Here is a 20,928-nt window from a genome sequence, read left to right as displayed (position 1 = left end):
AATGAAATAGGTCTGCTTTATCCTGCTCTTTCTTTATAACTTTTTAAATATTTGCTACCAGTTATCATTAACCATTATTAGCTCTTTCAACATTTCCCCTATGACATAGTTTCTAGATCCTTCTCCATCCTGACTATTGGTTGTGTTCCTTTGGACGTGTACTGTTTTGTCAACATTATTATTTCAATAAAAGAAACATTTGCAAAGGAAGCTGAATGTTGTCCAGAGTCTTACTCAGCTAGGGAAGAATCCAGACCTCCCTAACTGAAAACACACTGGAACGAACAAGGAGAGACAGACTCATTGGCTGTCAACTGGGGCAGGGGATGTGAAAGGCCAGGGCCAGCTTTGGTAGGAGTGAAAGCAGGTGTATTGGTACAGGCAGGATTTCCTGCCAGAAGAGGAAACCCACATACTACTACACTTCCTTTTATGTCATGGTTCGACTATTGAATTTGCACCTTACTTTTCCTTTTGTACCTCTAGTCTTCTGACCAGCAGGTAAGTTGGTGGTTTGCGCAAAATAGTTAGCACAAAGCCTGGCTTACCGTACTGCAGGAGAAGAAATTTTCTTAAGTGCTGAGCTTCTCTAATTCCTATGCTCAGACTCTGGGGATCTCAAATTCACAGAATTATAAGTACCAGGGAGCTTAGATATCTAATTTGGGTAGTGGAAAGGTTCAAAAGGTGAGATTTTGTCCAAGATTATACAGCAATTTAATGGCAGAGGCAGGACTAGAACCCATATCTCTTTCCTATCTATCATCCTGTCTCTTTTTTCAGTTTGTTTACCACATTCTTTTACCACAGATTACAAAACTGAAATGAAGAAATTAACACCGCTAGTACTGAAGCATCCGAGTCAGACTGAGGCAGTATTTGTATTGCCCAATTGCTTTGGAAGTATTGGGGAAAGAAAGCTATTTGCACACTTCATTTGACTAAACTTCAGGAGTGAAACAAATCATCATTTTGTCTGGAGGGTTCAATTGCCTATTCTATGCCTCCGAGTCTAAACCTTATAGTATATAAATCACTGAAATTGAAGGTTTAAAGACAATTTCTTACAGATGTGCACAAAGCCAGTCAATATAGGCACAGATAACCTGTGACTTCCACATTAAGCCACTGGATGGAGTCATTTCATCGAGGGGATGCTGTGAAAGGGAACTTTCCTGAATCGAGTCACTGAAAAAGGCTCACAGTGCTGAGAGTTCTGAGTTAAATCCTTATTCTTCCACCAATTTTGAACCATAAAATTTAAAACTTCATGGGACCACAGGGATAACCTAATTCAGTAACGTTTAGACCCAGAAAGTGTGTGATATACGAATTTATGAAGCAGCACCAGAGCTTCACTCTTGATCTTGTGTTCTTCCGCATACATTGTGCTTATTTCCTGTATGATGCTTCTTTGTTCAATTGGTTCTCAGAACAGGGAGTCAGGTGTTTACATACAGCGTTCAACACTACTTCACAATGAGATTCGAGGTAACATCTCATTTATTAAATGAGAAAGGGAAGGAAGTGGCCTGAATGTTCTTTTGAAAGTCTACAACTAATTCTAATGAATGCCTAGCAAAAATAGATTTGCAGGACTATATAAGCAAAACGTAAGAAATGTTCATTGCTTCTACCAGCTGATAGGAAAAGGTAGCAAAATTTGAAATGCCCCAACAGAAGTAGCTTCTCACCCACTATTCTGATCTGAACTATACTGCAAGAGAGAATAAGACACTAGAAGAAACCTTAGAGGTAACTGATGGGAAATGGCTGTGTAAGCCAAAGAAACCACTTCTGAACAGCTGAATTTCAATACTCTGACAAGTCAATAGGGCAAAAATAATTGAAGTTACTGCAGGTGCTGTTGAGAGTCTCAGAACCTCTGATGCCTCAGATAATACCAAACTGAGCCAGCTCGTGTAATTCCAGGTGACTGAAAGCTTCCCAGGGACAAATCACGGTGATATCTGCAAGAAAGGGAAGAAGAACATGTAAGCCAACTTCATCCCTAGAAGAGCCTCTTCTGCTCAAAAAGACATCCTTCAGGCAGGGATGCCTTTCTGCTCTCTCGTATTCATTGTCCAGTCACTGGGAAGTTATCCAGCCCAGGAAAGGTCAGACAATTATTTATTCCTCTGCGTGGCTCTGACTCCCACAGAACAGGGCCCCCTAGGCATCTCAGTTGGTATCATTCAGCATACTCTTTGGAGAGTTGACCTCCAGGTTTTGACTAGGACTATCCTGCAGGAGTGCAGCTCATTGATGGTACAGAGGTTCCCCAAAGCGTAGCCACTAAGAAGGGAATTCTAGTCAGGCCAAGGGTTAAAATGACAAATAGACGCTCTTTGCAAAATTCCCATGGTCTGGAAATCCACAGTCTCCTAACACCCTTACCCAATCCGTATAGGTTCCTTAAACTTCTTAGACTTACTCTTCAGTTACTTTACCTTTTGAAATGTCTATATCCAAGTGCAGGGTACCCTGGTAGCGTAGTGGTTAAGAGCTATGGCTGCTAACCAAAAGGCCGGCAGTTTGAATCTACCAGGTGCTCCTTGGAAACCCTGTGACGCAGTTCTACTCTGTCCTAGTGGGTTGCTGTGAGTCAGAATTGACTCAACAGCAACATGTTTGGTTTTTGGGTTACATCCAAGTGCATTCTTAGAAGCAATCTTAAGGCTTTATCTAATTCAGCCTCTTGGTTCAGGCAATTAGACATTATTATCCCTGAGTTACAGAGAAGCTCACTAACACCTAGAGAGGTTAAACAAACCCACTGCTGTCATTGAGTCTATACCAACTGACGGCAACCCTATAGGACAGAGTAGAACTGCCCCGTAGGGTTTCTAAGGCTGTAAATCTACAGGAGTAGACTGCCACATCTTTCTCCGGCAGAGCCACTGGTAGGTTCAAACTGCCAACCTTCCAGTTAGCAACCAAATGCTTAACCACTGCACCACCAGGGCTCTTTAGAGAGGTTATCAACTAGTTAAAAATCACACAGTTATAGAGAAGGGACTAGAATCCATGTCAAAAGCCCTCAAACTTTCTCTCATTGTGAACTTCCTCACTATTCCAAATATATTGGCAGAGTTAAGAATATCTTCCAGAGTCTAAAGTGAATTTTCTGGCCTTCTCTAGACCTGGAAAAATACAGAAGCAGTTTATTTAGAATAGGAAATGAGCTTTATAAAGGGGTTGGAACAATTTATTTGAGATCCAGGAGTGGCATTCAGCTGCAAAAAACTAATACACGGAGAATTTCCTGGTAAGACACTGTTTACTTCGAGAGCCACCATTTATCAACAGTGTATTGGATGCATTCAGTGTGCACAGCCCCCTTCTGAGTGGTAGCGGATGTGTAAAAAGAGGAAGGTAGAAGGGGGAGTGGTTTGTCTGGTGGTGTGGAAAGCTCTGCAAGGCCCCATCCTTATTTCCAACAGCTTACTCTGTGGACTTAGATTGTCACTTTAATTTCTATATGTCTCAGATTTCTCCTCTGACCAAAAAAAAAAAAGAAGCTGGGCTAGACTAACTCCAAGAATCATCCCACCATAAAGGTTTACAATTCATCATTATATGTCCCCACCAGTTGTTTAACAAATCAAGACCAATTCATTAAACTTTGAGCCTAGTCTGATTTTTTTTTTTTTAGGGTCTTTGCACCTAGGCACACACTTGTTTCTTAGGACGTTGAATTATACCCTTATATTTCTACGTCCTCAAACAATCTGCTATATTAAGTATTTCTTATCACCTTCAACTATACCTTGAAGTTTGAATTACAAAAAAGGTAGATTTCCCAAGAACAAATTTCTTACTTAATCCCTTGGGTGGCTCACCTGTTCCTAGCCCCTCCATGCCTGGGATGTCATCTCCGAACCTATGAAAAATAAATAAACAAATAAAAGACAAATTAGCTATCAGTGCAAAAGGACCCTAGATTGATGCACTTGGAAAATTTCCTGTTTCGAGGGGGAAGAAGAAGAGGCTTAAGTTTTTATATTTGTAAAACTCCCATTGTTTGCCTTGAGCCAGGGCAAAGAAAATGGCATGCAGGCAGGTTTTACACGATATGCCCCTTGGAGAGATGTTTTTCCCCTCTAAAAATGTAGTCTAAGACAAGAGACAAAAAGAATTATTGGTGGAAAAATTTAGTCAAGATTCCTTTTTTAAAATAGAAATTAGACTGAGAAAGTAAAACGTGAAGATATTAAATAATGATTAATTCATCAATTTACTCACTTATTCAAAAGCATTTATTGAATATCTGATAATGACCAGGTATTATGTTAGGCACAGGGAATTAAGGAAAAAAACAAACAAATGGTGTCTGAGGGGTCTCAGCCTTAGGAAATGGATATAAATAAGTAAATGTGATATAAAATGAGTTATGATAGCTGAAAGTACAAAATTCAAACCTAGAAATTCTCATATAGTTTGCCTAAGATAGTCAGTAACGACTTCAAAAAGAAATTAACATATGAGCTACATGTTGAAAAGGGATAGGATTATGCCAAGGAGAGAAAGAAAAAAGCAAAGAACTGAAGGCATAAGATTTGAAGTCATAAAAGTAGAGTATGTGCTGGAAATGGCAGTGGTTCTGTATTCCAGACTAGAGCACAAGGTGTGTAGGTGTGATGGTTAATGTTGTGTGTCAACTTGGCTGGGCCATGATTCTCAGTGGTTTGGCAGTTATGATGTAGTTTAGCTTTTTAATGATGTAATCACATCCATAATGAGATCTGATATAATGTGATCACCTTTATGATGAGATCTGTTGTAAGTGACCAATCAGTTGAAAGAATTCCTTGAGGGTGTGGCCTGCATCCAATATAGGTGGACTTTCTTGCAAGGCTCACTGGCTTTTACTTGCTCTGGATTTTGCAACTGGCTCTTGTTCATCTGACCTCTGGTTCTTGGAAATTAAGCTAGCAGCTTACCTGCCAATCTGGGGATTTGTCAGCCTCCACAACCTGTGAACCAGAGGCGTGCTATCTAACCTTCTGATCTTGGATTCATTGGCACCTGCAGCTGTGTGAGTCAGGAGAAGCCTCCAGCCTGACCCCAGATTTGGGACATTCCAGCTTCTACAACTACATGAGCTATTTCCTTGACATAAATAAATCTCTCTCTATATGTACTGATATGCTGCAATGGTCTTGCTTCTCTAGAGAACCCAGCCTAAGACATTTGGTACCAAGAGTGGCTCTAGAGAAATAAAACCATTAAGGGTGAATTTTCTAAATTGTTACTCCAGTCTGGTTAGTCTTTTAAAGGTATTGATGACACTGTTTCTAGTAGTTCAGAGGACACTGCTAATCCATGTCATAAGGTGGCAACAGAAATACACAAAATATCATCACCAATAGATCAGATATTGGTGAGAAGCAAGATTTTGGGTGATTACGTGTTTGAAATCTTTCTACAGTTTTGTAATAATGAAAAGTATAGGGAAGCTGGTTGGTTCGCCAAAGTAGTGAAAGAAAAAGATGAGCTCAGGGCTTCAGACTCAAAGCTCAAGTGCCGCATGAACAACCTCAAAGTTTTCACTTGTGCCTTGAAAGAAACCCTATTTCTTGTAGTAACAGAGCTGATACTGCCAAAAGCCAAACCCACAGTCTTATTGTAAGAGTAGCTGAATTATAACACCAACCGAATTCCCAACCTTGAGTAGTGTCTGAAGTTAAAGTGAGGGTATTGTTTGGGAAGAAATGGGATCCTAAAACTTGGGATGGGAGCATATGGGCAGATAATCAGGAAGCTGGGGACGTTGAGCCCCTAAATTCCATTGAATCACTCCTGCCAACAGAGCCAGCCCTCTCACTCACATCTGAAGAGATTACTCCATCTTTATCTACTAGGCCACCCTCCCAGATAAAACTATTAGCTCTTTCACCCACATCTGATGACATTAATGCAGCTCTGTCTGAAGAGCCTTTGTCTGAGTCATTGCCTGGGGCAGCACCTGAGACAGATGACTTACAAAACAATGCCGAAAAACACATGATGCAGCAAAAATTGAGTTAGAGAGGAAAACAGAGGACAGGTTGGAAATTTTGTAAATCTGTTAAATATTATGAGCATTAATTTCTCCAAACCAAAGCAGCCTTGTGGGGAGGGGAGGGAAAAGGACAATAGAAAGCTTCCCTTTTCATCTTAGTCTTACCCTTTCACACCTTTCTTAGGAGGTTTGCTTTTGAATTGGCGGGTCTGCCTCTGCTTGAACTTCGGGGGGCCCTTGCATGGGGTGGTAGGACCCTGGCTTGAAGCTGGAGGAACCAAAGTAGTACTGTCACTCATTTCAGTGGTTCTTGTGTGGCTGATGTTTCCCTTCCAGGCACCTTAGACAGTAATGAGAGAAGATTCTTTAAGGTAGGGGGACCATTAGTTATCATGGTCACTGTGCATTGTCACTGTAAACCAGAGAAGAAAAGCACTTTGATAGAAAAGCTCAGTATTTTTGCTGACACAAAAGTGGAGAAGTTATTTTTTAATAGCATTTTAAAGAAAAATATGGTATAAATCAATGGAGACCCTCAGCATAATGGAGTGTAAACTGACAATTTATAAAAACTCAAAAAATTCAAGTAGACTATTCCAAAAAGTCTGCCACTAACTCTCTATGCAAATTTATTATAATGATGTACTTCCCCTCTGTGATCAGCAGTTTTCCCATCTGTAAAGGAAGGGAAATAGACTAAATGGTGTCTATAAAATAATAAAAAAAATTATTTTACAGTCTTCTAAAGCTCTGATATGTTCTTTAACCAGCTGCTGTCTTATCAACTCCCACTCATGCCAACCCCATATGTGGCAGAGTAAAACTGTGCTCCACAGGGTTTTCAATGGCTGATTTTTCACAAGTAGATAACCAGGCCCCTCTTCCTCTGGTGAACTTGAGCCTCCAACCTTTTGGTTAGCAGCCGAGCACATTAACCATTTACACCAACCAGGGACTTTGATATGCTTTCAAGTTTTACGTATTTTTCCATCCAGCTGCAAAATAACATAATTTTAAATGTTTTTTGAACACATTTTATGGGCTCAGTTTTTATTATAAACTCACTGTTTTAAAGTCAATTCTGACTCACAGAGACCCTACAGGACAGAGGAGAACAGTCCCATAGGGTTTCCAACATTGAAATCTTTACGGAAGCAGGCTGCCACATCATTCTCCTGTGAAGCAGCTGGTGGATTTGAACCTCTGAACTTTCAGTTACCAGCCAACTGCTTAACTACTATGTCACCAGTTCTTAATAGACTTTAATTCATCTTCACATTATCAGTAGACTTCTCTCCTAGTTCTCAAGGATGACAATGTCATCACCTAGACAGGGGGAGCTCTGAGCAGAGATACCAACACCCATGAGTGTATTCAATATATATATTCAAGACACACACATTCAAATAGGAAAATCAGTGCACGATGATTAAAGAATAAGTTTGTGCTTTAATGCCATATCCACACACAGGTTCTTTAGCCTCACATTTTTCAGAAATTTTCAACATTTTCTCCTATTCAAATCATCCAGTACGGTCTTTCCAGAATTTCACTTTGGCTGCAGAAATGCACACTGTTGTTCTTCAAGTACAAATCAAAGAAAATGATTGCTAAAGTTTTTTGTTTTTTTTTTAAGGGATGTGCTAATATAACAAATGGCAATTTTTTTCTTTCTCCTTTTTAATGGCTGAAAATACTCACCCTGGGAAGAAAGATTCTGAAAAGCCCCAAAGATAAGCCATTCCCTAATCTACTTTGTGGTAGCTTTGTTTCCATGGGATTCCTTATTTCATCCATTATAGACTTAAACGCTAATATTCTCAGCTTCAGCCCTCCCGGACAATCTGGCCTGTGCTAACAGTCTCTCTCTTTCCCCACCACACTCCATGTCCTGCAAATCTTAATACTGTGTAACTTCAAGTTCATCAACATTTTGTTATTTCTTTCAAAATCAGGTTTAGATTATCTTTTCCTTCAAGGATAATAATTTTTCCTTATTTCTTTTCCCCACCACCTACCATTTCCATTCTCTCCTGGCAGTGTTATATTTTTCACTAGAAAGATGTGTACTAATCTGTGAGTTGGAACCAGGGATGTTGGACTTCTTCAGGGATCTTGTCTTTATCCCCACTGCAATATGCCTCATAAAGGCACTTTTTCAGTTTTTGTTCATTTCTGTTGCCTTGGAACCTAGAACAGTACCTGGGGCAGCATAGAATTTCATATGTATTTTTTGAATAAGAGAATGAATAAATTAATACCTCGAGCCTTGGACCATGAGATCCTGACCCTGTGATTTCTCTATCACACCAGAGAAGGCACCAGCTGGTCTTCACCTCACAAAGCCTCGGTGGCTTTCGTACATATGCCACCAGCTCCTTTGTTCGCTGAATCCAATTCTCATGCTCATGACCCCCTCTCCAGCCCCGGTCGACAGGCAAGGTTTGTGTCTACTCCCCAGTGTGGTTGGGACCATGGTGGGCAGCCAAGAGCAGCATGATGCCAGAGGGTACCACCACTAACTGACACATCCCACCTCTGCCAGACCCACAGAGGAAAAGTAGAGAATTTCTCTCAGATCTAGTTTTTGGACTTTCCAGTTCTTTCAAGGAGCTCTGATGGCAGTGGTTAAGAGTTTGGCTGCTAACCAAAGAGTCAGCAATTCAAATCTGCCAGAAACCACCAACTTGCCTTTCTCTCATCTGGAGAGCTGACTAGGATTAGGGTTGCCAGATGTAGCAAATAAAAATACAGAACATCCAGTTAAATTTGAACTTCAGATAAACAACAAATAATTTTTTCAGATAAAAAATGTTTTTGTAGACATATGTATAGGGATATACTTATACTAAAAAAAAAAAAATGTTGTTTGTCTGATATTTAAATTTAACTGAGTATCTTCTATTTCACCTTCAAACCCTAACCAGGATCATACTGTGTTTGGTCAAGAGTTTTATAATGAGTGCCTAAGGTGACCCTAATCAGTCAAATTACTTTGTAGGGATAAGACATTGTAACAAGTATGCCCTTAAAATCAGATAGACTCAGTTTCAAATTCCTGCTCCATAAAATTGGTTATGTGACCTTGCTTAAATTGCATAACCTCTCTGGGCCTCATTTCATCTGTAAAATGAATCAAATAATACCTTCTTTTTAGGGTTATGGGGAAGGTTAAGTGAGATAATGTAAGTACAGTGCAAAGTGGTCAAAAAAAGAGTAACTATGTACTAGACCTTCTGGAAGTCAGGAAAGCCATGCGAACAAATCTCTGGTTGTAACACTTATCCGCCTAGACTCTCCTACTCTCCTTCCTTCCGGGTGAACTACTAAAAAGCCTCTGTCAGGCACCAGGGATGCAATTGTCATAGACACAGCCAAATCTTCCTCTGCTTCCCTCAATCCTACTGATTATTCCCTTACTCCTGGTCTCAAAATTCTGTCTTAGAAGTCTTCCTTGGATTCCTTTGACACCCCGAAGAAAACCCAAAAAATTACAAATCACACTTGACTTCCATATTACCCTGGTTATACTTTCCCCTTTTTTCTTGCACGTTTCCTCTGCATCTTTATATAATTTGGAATTTGCACCTCCAGGCTTGGATAGAGTTCATGTCGAATTATAAGTTTGATTCATTAAACAAAAGAACAGTCCGCACAAGGAGTTACATAATAGTTGCCCAGTTAATCCCTGGATTCAGTTGGCCCTCAGGATCTGCATTACAGATAGTCATTGCTACTATATGCATTTCATGTAGAACATTTCATTTTTGAGTACTGAGGTCGGTTGGTCAATCCCTGCAGTGTTTCCGTCATAGATTTGACAGTTCTGTCTGCAAAACCTTTGGGAGATGCAGAACACATATGACCTTCTCTGCCTTGGAAGTCAGTCCTGTCAGCCGTAGATATAAGCTAAACACACCCTGACCATGCTCTCCTGGAAATTCCAAGGGCATCTCTGCAGTGGAATAGTCCAGAATCTAATATCAGACATGATTTTAGCTAGAAAAGGAGCGTGCCAAGTAATCATTTTCTTTGTGAAGCAGAATGTTTTCCTGTTTTAAGTAATAATAACCCTTCCCCTTTTAGAGATTACAAACCATTCTTCTGCAGAAAGACATGGATTCAGCAAAGCAGCACACCAAGGCATTGTTTTGTAGGGTATTGGGGTTAGCATTACCTTAGACCCCGGGCAGCAGAGCCCGGCTGTAGGAAGCTACAGAGAATGAGCCTCCATAAATCCCAGCTGAGGAAAAGCAGTTTCAGAAGGTTCTTGAGGCAGGATCTCTGATGCTACAGTTATCACCCTAGATGGCAGTTCCCTCTTTCTCAGCAAAGATCTAGGCAGATAGACAATTCCACTGTCAGTTGACTAAGAAAGGGGGCGTAGGTGGAGGAATACAGCCTTCTCCACTTACTGCAGTGACATTTACAGGAGTTGGGCATGTAGGTGTCACCCAGGGTCCTGCTGAGGCCGAGATAATCAAATAATTTGGAGGCCAAGGAAGACCCAGACCAAAGTCACACACACACACACACACACACACACACAAAACAAGACTCCAGCAAGTACCTTGTTTCAGAATGGAGCAAATAAACACTTTAACCTCAGAGGGGGGAGGAGGTTAAACCACCCACATAAGCACCCAGAATTGCTCTCGGCTTGCTTTCTCCTCATCCTCACACTCACATCAGCCTCTTGGTGCCTGAGCCAATTTTTCGAGCATACAGTAGGAGTAAAGAACTATTTACTCTGTGGCCATTTAGTGTCCTGATGCCTCTTTTCCCAGAAAACTATTTACTCTGAAGCCGCAAAAAGGGAGGGTCTGTTTTGAGTTCCTTCCAAATGAATTTAGTAATCAAGGTTTTCAGTGACCTTTCAATAGTCCAGTTTTACTTATCACTTTGTCACATGGCCTTATAAGGAGGTTTGGTTGTATTTCCATCATATTCTCTTCCATTTCCATCCAAAGCCCCAGCCCAGGTGCACAAGTCCAGAGCGTTCTCTTTGTTTTAGAGCCAAACCACCCTCCAGCCCCCTCAAGTATATCCTGTCCAAACTCACACCCAGAAGTTGAAAAATACTCACAGAGCTGAAAGTTGCTCCTATAAACTGCCCAGTTGCCCTTTTGCAATAGATAAAGGATGTTTGTATCCTGATTTATCTCCCTGAAATACCCTCACGCTACCTAATCCCACCGTCATAAGCTTAGAGCACAAACCCAGGTGCAGGAGAGATAGAAGAATATGGGGTGAGACTGGGACAGGCTTCAGTGTTTTCTTATAATTAGATACTCATACAAAACTGACTTGGCCTCTCTCCTGTTGAAGAACATGTATTGAATTCTCAAACTCACAAAAAATGTTGATATCCTTTGTGATTCGATAGCTTTTATCCTTCTTCTCCAGTCCCAACATTAGTCTTTGCTATCCTCTATCCCTTCCCCTACACGCACACACACGCACACACCATGCCACAATTCTTACAGGGCTCCCAATAACTGGAGAAAAGAGTGCCAGCCATGATGCTGCTGCCTGCTGCAGCAGGGACCCTGGTAGTGTGAGCAGTGCTACTGAGCAGCACACAGTATCTTGCCCTAACTGGTATTGTATGTTCTTCCTCAAAGAAATGGAACCACAAAGTCAGGAATGACATAAAGTTCAGCGATATTTGACAGAGAAAGGGCCCAAGTGATAGCTAGGAGTTGTTAACTGGTGACATTTATTTGAGAATCAATTTTTGGATCTTCTATACCCAAAGGCTTCAGGCTTTAGGGCCCAAGATACAATCCAATTCACCAGAACATTTGACTTCAGCCTTCTAATTGCTTTGAGCCGCTAGTAGTAATTTCTGTTTTAAGTGGTTTCATAAATCTTAGTCCATATGCCAGTATCAATTAAGATCTTTTGACAAATTTGTCATAGAGAAATTAAGTGACTTATTCAAGACTGTATATGAAGGTGTTAGTGAACTAGGAGCAAGACCCAGGACTTGGAACACTTGCATATTTAGCTGTCTTTCTACTAAACCACACCAAAACATATATGGCCAAGATGCATGTGCTGGACGTCACTCCTGTGCCTTTCTGGTGAATACTATGTGCCTTCACCAAATTGTGACTTGTTAGAGAATTGCATTGTATAAGATTATAGAGAAAATAGGTCAATTTATCCTACCTAGGCAGGGAAAGATTCTTAACTTGCAGCCCCAAGAAGATTACATGGGCAGCTAAATAGCTTAAGGGTTGTTGATAAGATGTTCCCCAGTCTTTGCCAAAATTAGAGGATTTTTGAAGGCAGAAAACACTTTGCTAAGCCAGCAAGGTGTTTGGTCTATGAATGGGTCCCTCCACTCCCTCCTCTGAGCCCCCATTACCAATTGCATCTTCCTCAACTCCTATACACCAGACATGTGGACAAGTAAATGCTTATCTGTCAAGCCTTCAGATATTCTCCTCCTTGGCGACTGCAATCATAAGGGCAGTGGAAACAGCAGTAAGCTGAGTATTCTAGAATGTTGCTACTCAAAGTGAAGCAGCTTCAGCACCACCGGGGCACTTGTTAAAAATGCAGGATCTCAGGCCCTGCTTGACTTGCTGAATCATAATCTGCACTTTAACAAGATACCAAAGTGATTTGTCTGCACATTAGTGTTTGAGAAGTATTATTCTCTACCCATGTGTAGGCCTGGATTTACCACCTCTTTGCTATCTGAGGAGACTGCCACATCTTTGAGTCACCATTTCCTCATATGTGAAATGAATGATTTAAAGTGTCAGGGTTCTCAATCTTTTTCCATCCCAACACACTTGAGAGCTATAACCTACATTCATAAGTAACAGGGTTTCTAACTCACTGATTCTCAATGTTAGTGAGGATTTGCTGTGCCACAAAGCCCCCACCTACTCCAAGGGGGACCTAGGAGAATGAAGAGCAAGGGGTGAGAAGCATGGGAAGGCCAAGCATACAGTTTGAAAAACTCTTTCTAAAGTAATTCTAATTTATCTCTAAAGGGTTTAAAATTTAAAAATTCTTAAGTTTCATTAAACAAACAAAAAACTTACAGACATAAAACTATATATTCCATTCAGTTCCGGACCAAGATAGAGCAGATGTACTTCTCCATCTCCTCCCACGAAGTATAGCTAAAATCTCTCAGCGTAATATATGAAACAAACATAAGAATACTGTAAAAGGTGGAGAGAAGAAACCAGACTGAGTAGAAACCTTAGGACCCAAGGAATGACCAGTATTAAGTTCCTGTGTTTTCTTTTTGCTTAATATACCCTGAACTGGGTGTTGGAGCATCCCAGAAACATGAAGAGGAACAGACAAAAAACCTCCCAAAAAGCGTGCTCTTTCTAGCCAAAGGATCAGAAAATGGACAACATAGCAAGACAGAAAACATTTAAAAACAAACAAACAAAAAAAAAAAAACCTTACTCCAGTCAAACATCACAGAAAAAAAAAACATGTCCTGACTCCAAGGCTGAGTGCAGGGCTGAGATTCCCTCTTCCACCACCACCTGGGTGGTATCAGAGAAGGCCAAGTGAGGCTGAAATTTTCATCCACGCCCAGTGGTAAAGAGTCTTCCTACCCATGAGTTCAGAAGAGAACATGTGGAGATCTTGGACTTTCATCTCCAACTAGTGATAATGAGGCACTCCTCCCATTCCCTACCAGAGTGGTGTCTGAGGAGGTCAAGTAGGAAAGCGAAACTTTCACCACCATCCAGTGGTAACAAGACATCTAAAGAAGAACCAAATGAAAATTTTAGAAATGCAAAATACTACAGCAGAAATGAAAAACTCAATGGGCATGTTCAACAAAAAAAAAACAGAGAGAAAGAGGAAAGAATCAGTGAACTTGAAAACAGAACAATAGAAATTATCTCATCTGAAAAACAGAGAAAAATATAGACTGAAAAAATAAATACATAGAACTTCAGAGACCTGTGAGACTTGAAGATCTAACATTTGTGCCATCGGAGTCCCAGAAGGAGAGGAGGAAAAAGGTGAGATTGAAAAGGAACTGGGCAAATGCCAACAGGATAAACCCAAAGGAATCCATACCAAGATATATCATAATCAAACTTCAGAAAACTAAAGAGAAAAAAAAAAAATTCTTTTTTTGAAAGCTTGCAAGAACTACCTTACCAATAGGGGAAATACAATTTAAACGATGGTGGATTTTCATCAGAAACCATGGGGACTGAAAGAAGTGACACACATTTTTCAAGTCTTGGAAGACAGAACTGTTAACCTTGAATTCTATATCCAGCAAATTTATCCTTCAGGAATGAAACGAAAATATATTCTCAAACAAAGACTAAGAAAATTTGTCGCCAGAAGATCTATCCTTAAAGAATAACTGAAAGAAGTTCTTGAAATGGGAAGGAAATGATAAAATAAGGAATTTGGGGACATCAGGAAAGAAAGATAAAAACTAAAACACAAAAATATGGGCAGCAATAAAATTCTAGCCAATAGAATCCAACAACACATCAAAAAAATAATTCACCCTGATCAAGTGGGATTTATACCAGGTATGCAAGGCTGGTTTAATATCAGAAAAACCATTAATGTAATCCATCACATAAATAAAACAAAAGACAAAAACCACATGATCTTATCAATTGATGCAGAAAAGGCATTTGACAAAGTCCAACACCCATTTATGATAAAAACTCTCACCAAAATAGGAATTGAAGGAAAATTCCTCAACATAATAAAGGGCATATATGCAAAGCCGACGGCCAATATCACTCTAAATGGAGAGAACCTGAAAGCATTTCCCTTGAGAACGGGAACCAGACAAGGATGCCCTTTATCACCGCTCTTATTCAACATCGTACTTGAAGTCCTAGCCAGGGCAATTAGGCTAGACAAAGAAATAAAGGGTATCCAGATTGGTAAGGAGGAAGTAAAGCTATCACTATTTGCAGATGACATGATCGTATACATGGAAAACCCTAAGAAATCCTCCAGAAAACTACTGAAACTAATAGAAGAGTTTGGAAGAGTCTCAGGATATAAAATAAACATACAAAAATCACTTGGATTCCTCTACATCAACAAAAAGAACACCGAAGAGGAAATAACCAAATCAATACCATTCACAGTAGCCCCCAAGAAGATAAAATACTTAGGAATAAATCTTACCAAGGATGTAAAAGACCTATACAAAGAAAACTATAAAACTCTGCTACAAGAAATTCAAAAGGACACACTTAAATGGAAAAACATACCCTGCTCATGGATAGGAAGACTTAACATAGTAAAAATGTCTATTCTACCAAAAGCCATTTATACATACAACGCACTTCCAATCCAAATACCAATGCCATACTTTAAGGGAATAGAGAAACAAATCACTAATTTCATATGGAAAGGAAAGAACCCCCGGATAAGCAAAACATTACTGAAAAAGAAGAAGAAAGTGGGAGGCCTCACCCTAACTGATTTCAGAACCTGTTATATAGCTACAGTAGTCAAAACAGCCTGGTACTGGTACAACAACAGGCACATAGACCAATGGAACAGACTTGAGAATCCAGATATAAATCCATCCATTTATGAGCAGCTGATATTTGACAAAGGACCAGTGTCAGTCAATTGGGGAAATAATAGTCTTTTTAACAAATGGTGCTGGCATACCTGGATATCCATTTGCAAAAGAATGAAACAGGACCCATACCTCACACCATGCACAAAAACTAACTCCAAGTGGATCAAAGACCTAAACATAAAGACTAAAATGATAAAAATCATGGAAGAAAAAATAGGATCTACCCTAGGAGCCCTAATACAGGGCATAAACAGAATACAAAACATTGCCAAAAATGATGAAGAGAAACCAGATAACTGGGAGCTCCTAAAAATCAAACACCTATGCTCATCTAAAGACTTCACCAAAAGAGTAAAAAGACCACCTACAGACTGGGAAAGAATATTCAGCTATGACATCTCAGACCAGCGCCTGATCTCTAAAATCTACATGATTCTGTCAAAACTCAACCACAAAAAGACAAACAACCCAATCAAGAAGTGGGCAAAGGATATGAACACACATTTCACTAAGGAAGATATTCAGGCAGCCAACAGATACATGAGAAAATGCTCTCGATCATTAGTCATTAGAGAAATGCAAATTAAAACTACGATGAGATTCCATCTGACACCAACTAGACTGGCATTAATTCAAAAAACACAAAATAACAAATGTTGGAGAGGCTGCGGAGAGACTGGAACTCTCATACACTGCTGGTGGGGTTGTAAAATGGTACAACCACTTTGGAAATCCATCTGGCGTTATCTTAAACAGTTAGAAATAGAACTACCATACAACCCAGAAATCCCACTCCTCGGAATATACCCTAAAAATACAAGACCCTTCACACAAACAGATATATGCACACCCATGTTTATTGCAGCTCTGTTTACAATAGCAAAAAGCTGGAAGCAACCAAGATGTCCATCAATGGACGAATGGGTAAATAAATTGTGGTATATTCACACAATGGAATACTACGCATCGATAAAGAACAGTGACGAATCTCTGAAACATTTCATAACATGGAGGAATCTGGAAGGCATTATGCTGAGCGAAATGAGTCAGTTGCAAAAGGACAAATATTGTATAAGACCACTATTATAAGATCTTGAGAAATAGAAAAAACGGAAAAGAACACATACTTTTGTGGTTACAAAGGGGGGAGGGAGGGAGGGAGGGAGAGGGCTTTTTATTGATCAATCTGTAGATAGGAACTGCTTTGGGTGAAGGGAAAGACAACACTCAAAACAAGGAAGGTCAGCCTAATTGGACAGGATTAAAAGTAAAGAGGTTTCCGAGATAAAATGAAAGCTTCAAAGGATAGCGAAGCAGGGGCTGGGGTCTGGGAAACTTGGTTTGAGAGGACTTCTAAATCAATGGGCAAAACAATTCTATTATGAAAACACTCTGCATCCCACTCTGAATTGTGGCACCTGGGGTCCTAAATGCCAACAAGCAGCCATCTAAAATACATTAATTGGTCTCAACCCACCGGGAGCAAAGGCAAAGGAAGAACACCAAGGTCACACGACAACTAAGAACCCAAGAGACAGAAAGGGCCACTTGAACCAGAGACCTACAATATCCTGAGACCAGAACAACTAGTTGGTGCCCGGCCACAATTGATGTCTGCCCTGTCAGGGAACACAACAGACAACTCCTGAGGGAGCAGGAGACCAATGGGATGCAGACCCCAAATTCTCATTAAAAGACCACACCTAATGGTATGATTGTGACTAGAGGAATCCCAGAGACAATGCTCCCCAGAACTTCTGATGGCACAGGACAGGAACCATCCCCGAAGACAAATCATCAGGCATGAAAAGGACTGGTCAGTGGGGGGGAGAGAGATACTGATGAAGAGTGAGCTAATTAAATCAGGTGGACACAGGAGAGTGTGTTGGCAACTCTTGACTGGAGGGGGGATGGGAAGATAGAGAGAGAGGGAAGAAGGTAAAATTGGCACGAAACGAGAGACTGTAAGGGCTGACTCAATAGGGGGAGAGCAAGTGGGAGAAGGGAGTAAGATGTATGTAAACCTACATGTGACAGACTGATTGGAATGGTAAATGTTCACTTGAAGCTTAATAAAAATTTAAAAAAAAAAAAAAATATGGGCAGCAGGGGGAAATAAGGAAAACAGGGAACTCAGCCTCCCTACAGAAAGGATTTATGGAGAATGAGACATTGTTTAAGACACTGTGAAGCTCTAATGATTGGGTCATCTTGTATCATCAGGAAGTGCATCCAGTATTCTCTGTTCCAAGGAGCTGTTATTTCTGTCTCTGCCTCTCCTGCTCCTGCTGCTATCTGTGTCTCAGATGATTGGAGTAGGTTGACCAATCAACACTCAGTACACACTGCCTGTGTTGGATAGAGCTCTTCTATGTGGTCATTTCATTGGCTAGCCTAAGGATGGCTGACTTCTGGCCCCTTTTCTCTCTCTGATCCTATCAAGCAGGTAATGAGGCCACACAGCTTAAGCAAGGTGACCAATGACAAAGGAATTCCTCTGAAAGAACTTTGGGTATGCAACACGCTCAAAGATCTCACAGAAATAAGAAATAAAGCCAGCAGGAATCTCACTGGAAAAATAAAAAAAAAGAATGAACTATTGATAATAGATGTAATGATATAGATGAATTTCAAATCCCCTTTACTAAGTGAAAGAAGCCAGAGTCAAAAGACTCTCTCTATACTGTATGATTTTATTACCGATGACGTTCTGGGGAAGGCAAAACTATAGGGTTGGAGAATAGATCAGTGATTGCCAAATGTTAGGGTTAAGAGGAGGAGCTGACTACAGAGGGAAAGGACAAGGGATTTGGGGGGAGGGGAGTGATGAAACTATTCTGTATCTTGATTAAATTGGTGAAAATACGACTCTGTGAATTTGTCAAAATTCACAGAACTGGACACCACATAGAATGAGCTTTATCCTGTGTAAATTTAAAAACTAAAGGAAGTAAAATGTGTTTTAAAAAAATCTATGTTCCATGGCTCTGTAATTCCTGGCTCCTGAAGACTTCTGAGAGATGGGGAAAATATTATTAATTATATACAGGAAAGGAGTAAGAAACCTCAGGTACTTAGTAATTAGAAAGGAATTCAAATTCTAGCTGTCCTGTAAGCTGCTTATATAGGTGCTAATCTCTAATCTTTCCCTGGTGCTTCTTAAAATACCCAAAAACCAAAACCAAACCCATTGCCTGCCGTCGAGTCAATTCCAACTGATAGCAACCGTACAGGACAGAGTAGAACTGCCCCGTAGAGGTTCCAAGGAGCGACTGGTAGATTCAAACTGCCTACCTTTTGGTTAGCAGCCATAGCACTTAACCACTACACCACCAGGGTTTCCTCTTAAAATACCAGGGAGTAGGAATTCTAGGAATTTCCTAGATAGAGCTTCCTACTCTGCCTGATTGATGCACACTGGACACCAGAGAGGAGCACACTAAATGTGAAAGGGGAATATACGAGGTTGACCCTTCTTTTCTTTTATATCCTACATCCTAATTCTTCAGAGAAATATTGTTAAATATTGAAAAATAACTTCTTAATTAAAAAATACATTATTTTCTTCTGTACAATAGAGAAGAGGGGACACTTCCCAGCTTTATTTTTTGAGGTCAATTTTACCCCAATAGGAAAATCAAAGATAGGTATAAAAAATAATAATCATACAGACCATTATCTGTCTCATGAATTTAGACACAAAAATCTTCAATAAAATACCAGCAAATCAGATCCAGCAATGTATAGAAATAGTGCACCATAGAAAATCCTAAGAAGTCTACATTAAAAAAACCTCCCAAAACTAATAAGTGAGTTGAGCAAGGTTTCAGGATATCAGAGCAATACATAAAAATCAATTTCATGTATATATACCAACCACTTACAATTGTAAACAGGAATAAACAATGTAATTCAGATGTATTTCTACTGTAGAATTTTACTTAAATTCCTGTACAATTCAGCCAGCTATCACACTAGGGATTCCAAGAATGCAGTGTATGTAAGACACAACCCTTTCTTCAAGGAGTTTATACTTGGGTGGAGAAAGAAGTCTAACATCCAGAAAATAATCACTTAATGGTACAAGACACCGTGCACTAAAGCACTAAATTGTATTGTATAAATTATGCACACTCTAGGAGGCTAGAGAGAAAAAAAATAATAATAGCACATTGGCCCTGGATCTGTGATGGAAAGTTCCAGGGAAGGAGGAGGTGATATTAGAGATACACATGGACCAATCATGAGCACTTAGATAAAAATGAATCTCTTCAGTAATTCTAATATTTGTTCTGCAGTAGTAAGGATCAAAATGTGATGTGGGGATGAGGATGATGATGGTGATAATTTTTTAAATCTGGACCATTTACTGAGCACTTACTCTGAGCTAAGCCCTCTGTGAGATGCTTTTCGTTCATTGTTTCCAAACCTTGCAGGAACGCTGAAAATGGGTATCATCCCTCTTTACAGATAGGCACATTCAGGCTGAGAAAAATAAAGCCATTGGCCCTAGCAGACACACTGCTAGGAAGAGGCAGAGCAGGATGTCTGCCTAACTCCAGAACTAGAGCCCTCCCCTCCACCACAGGCTGCTGTTTGTGCCACATGGATGTACTTCAGAACATGCCACCCTCTGGGCCATGCAAAAATGAGAAGTCTCAACAGTCAGAAGCCATTTGCCCCATTTCAGTCTCATTGCAAAGGCACCACCCCATGGTAGATCTGCCTGGAATTGCCCTTTGACTGTATCCTTATAACAGCAAGGCAAAGCTGGAAAATAAAGGTTTGATCATCTTTCTAGAAATTCTTATGCAGGTTTCCAAGTTCTGTTGATTTTATCAACATCCTTAAAATAAGAGTGTCCTTATTACTATGACAGGCATTTTTTTGTATTTACAGAAGCTTAGCTATGGGGAAGGGAGTCTCAGTGCCTAATATATCTTTGCAGCATGGGCTTAAAGCAGAGTGTCTGCCCATTCTGCCTTTAATTCTCTTTAAGGAGCCTCTTAAGCTCAGTTTTCCATCTGGTAAATACATGTGAACAGTGAACTCTAACATAAGAACACAAGAAATGGTAATTTGGGGTAGATCCCTGCCCCTGATTGTAATGCTAGAAGATATTTTAGGAGAACATTGCAATTGCCCTCCAATTTACTGAAAGTCCATAGACATATTTTCAAGGAGATGGGTTAAATTAGTGATTCTTAATCCTTATAAGGTCATGGGCCCCTCCGAGAGTTTGATGAAAGCTGTAGATGCTCCCACCTCCCTGATAAGCACACATGTACTGCAACATATGTTCTGATTTTACAGACACTTTTTTAGGGTCTTCCAGGCCCTCCAATGTCCGTGCCTAAAG

At 40.1% G+C, this 20,928-nt stretch overlaps 1 protein-coding gene across 1 annotated transcript in view; it reads right to left on the bottom strand.

Annotated features, from left to right (window-relative positions):
• Positions 1 to 1,500: 1,500 nt before the first annotated feature.
• The window catches only part of PDE6H (phosphodiesterase 6H), a 91,801-nt gene continuing 72,373 nt past the window's right edge, over positions 1,501 to 20,928 (bottom strand). The window contains exons 3-5 of the mRNA XM_049882550.1: positions 6,170 to 6,344; positions 3,843 to 3,883; positions 1,501 to 1,970 (exon numbers count right to left, since the gene is read on the bottom strand). Of these exons, the coding sequence (XP_049738507.1) occupies positions 1,894 to 1,970; positions 3,843 to 3,883; positions 6,170 to 6,303 (252 nt within the window). The 5' untranslated portion in view covers positions 6,304 to 6,344 and the 3' untranslated portion in view covers positions 1,501 to 1,893. The remainder of the gene's footprint in view (positions 1,971 to 3,842; positions 3,884 to 6,169; positions 6,345 to 20,928) is intronic.

Source organism: Elephas maximus, chromosome 4 (genome assembly GCF_024166365.1).
Source record: "Elephas maximus indicus isolate mEleMax1 chromosome 4, mEleMax1 primary haplotype, whole genome shotgun sequence".
NCBI classification, from domain to species: domain Eukaryota; kingdom Metazoa; phylum Chordata; class Mammalia; order Proboscidea; family Elephantidae; genus Elephas; species Elephas maximus.
The sequence above is the reverse complement of the archived record's forward strand: the minus strand, read 5'-3'. Positions and strand labels throughout refer to the sequence as shown.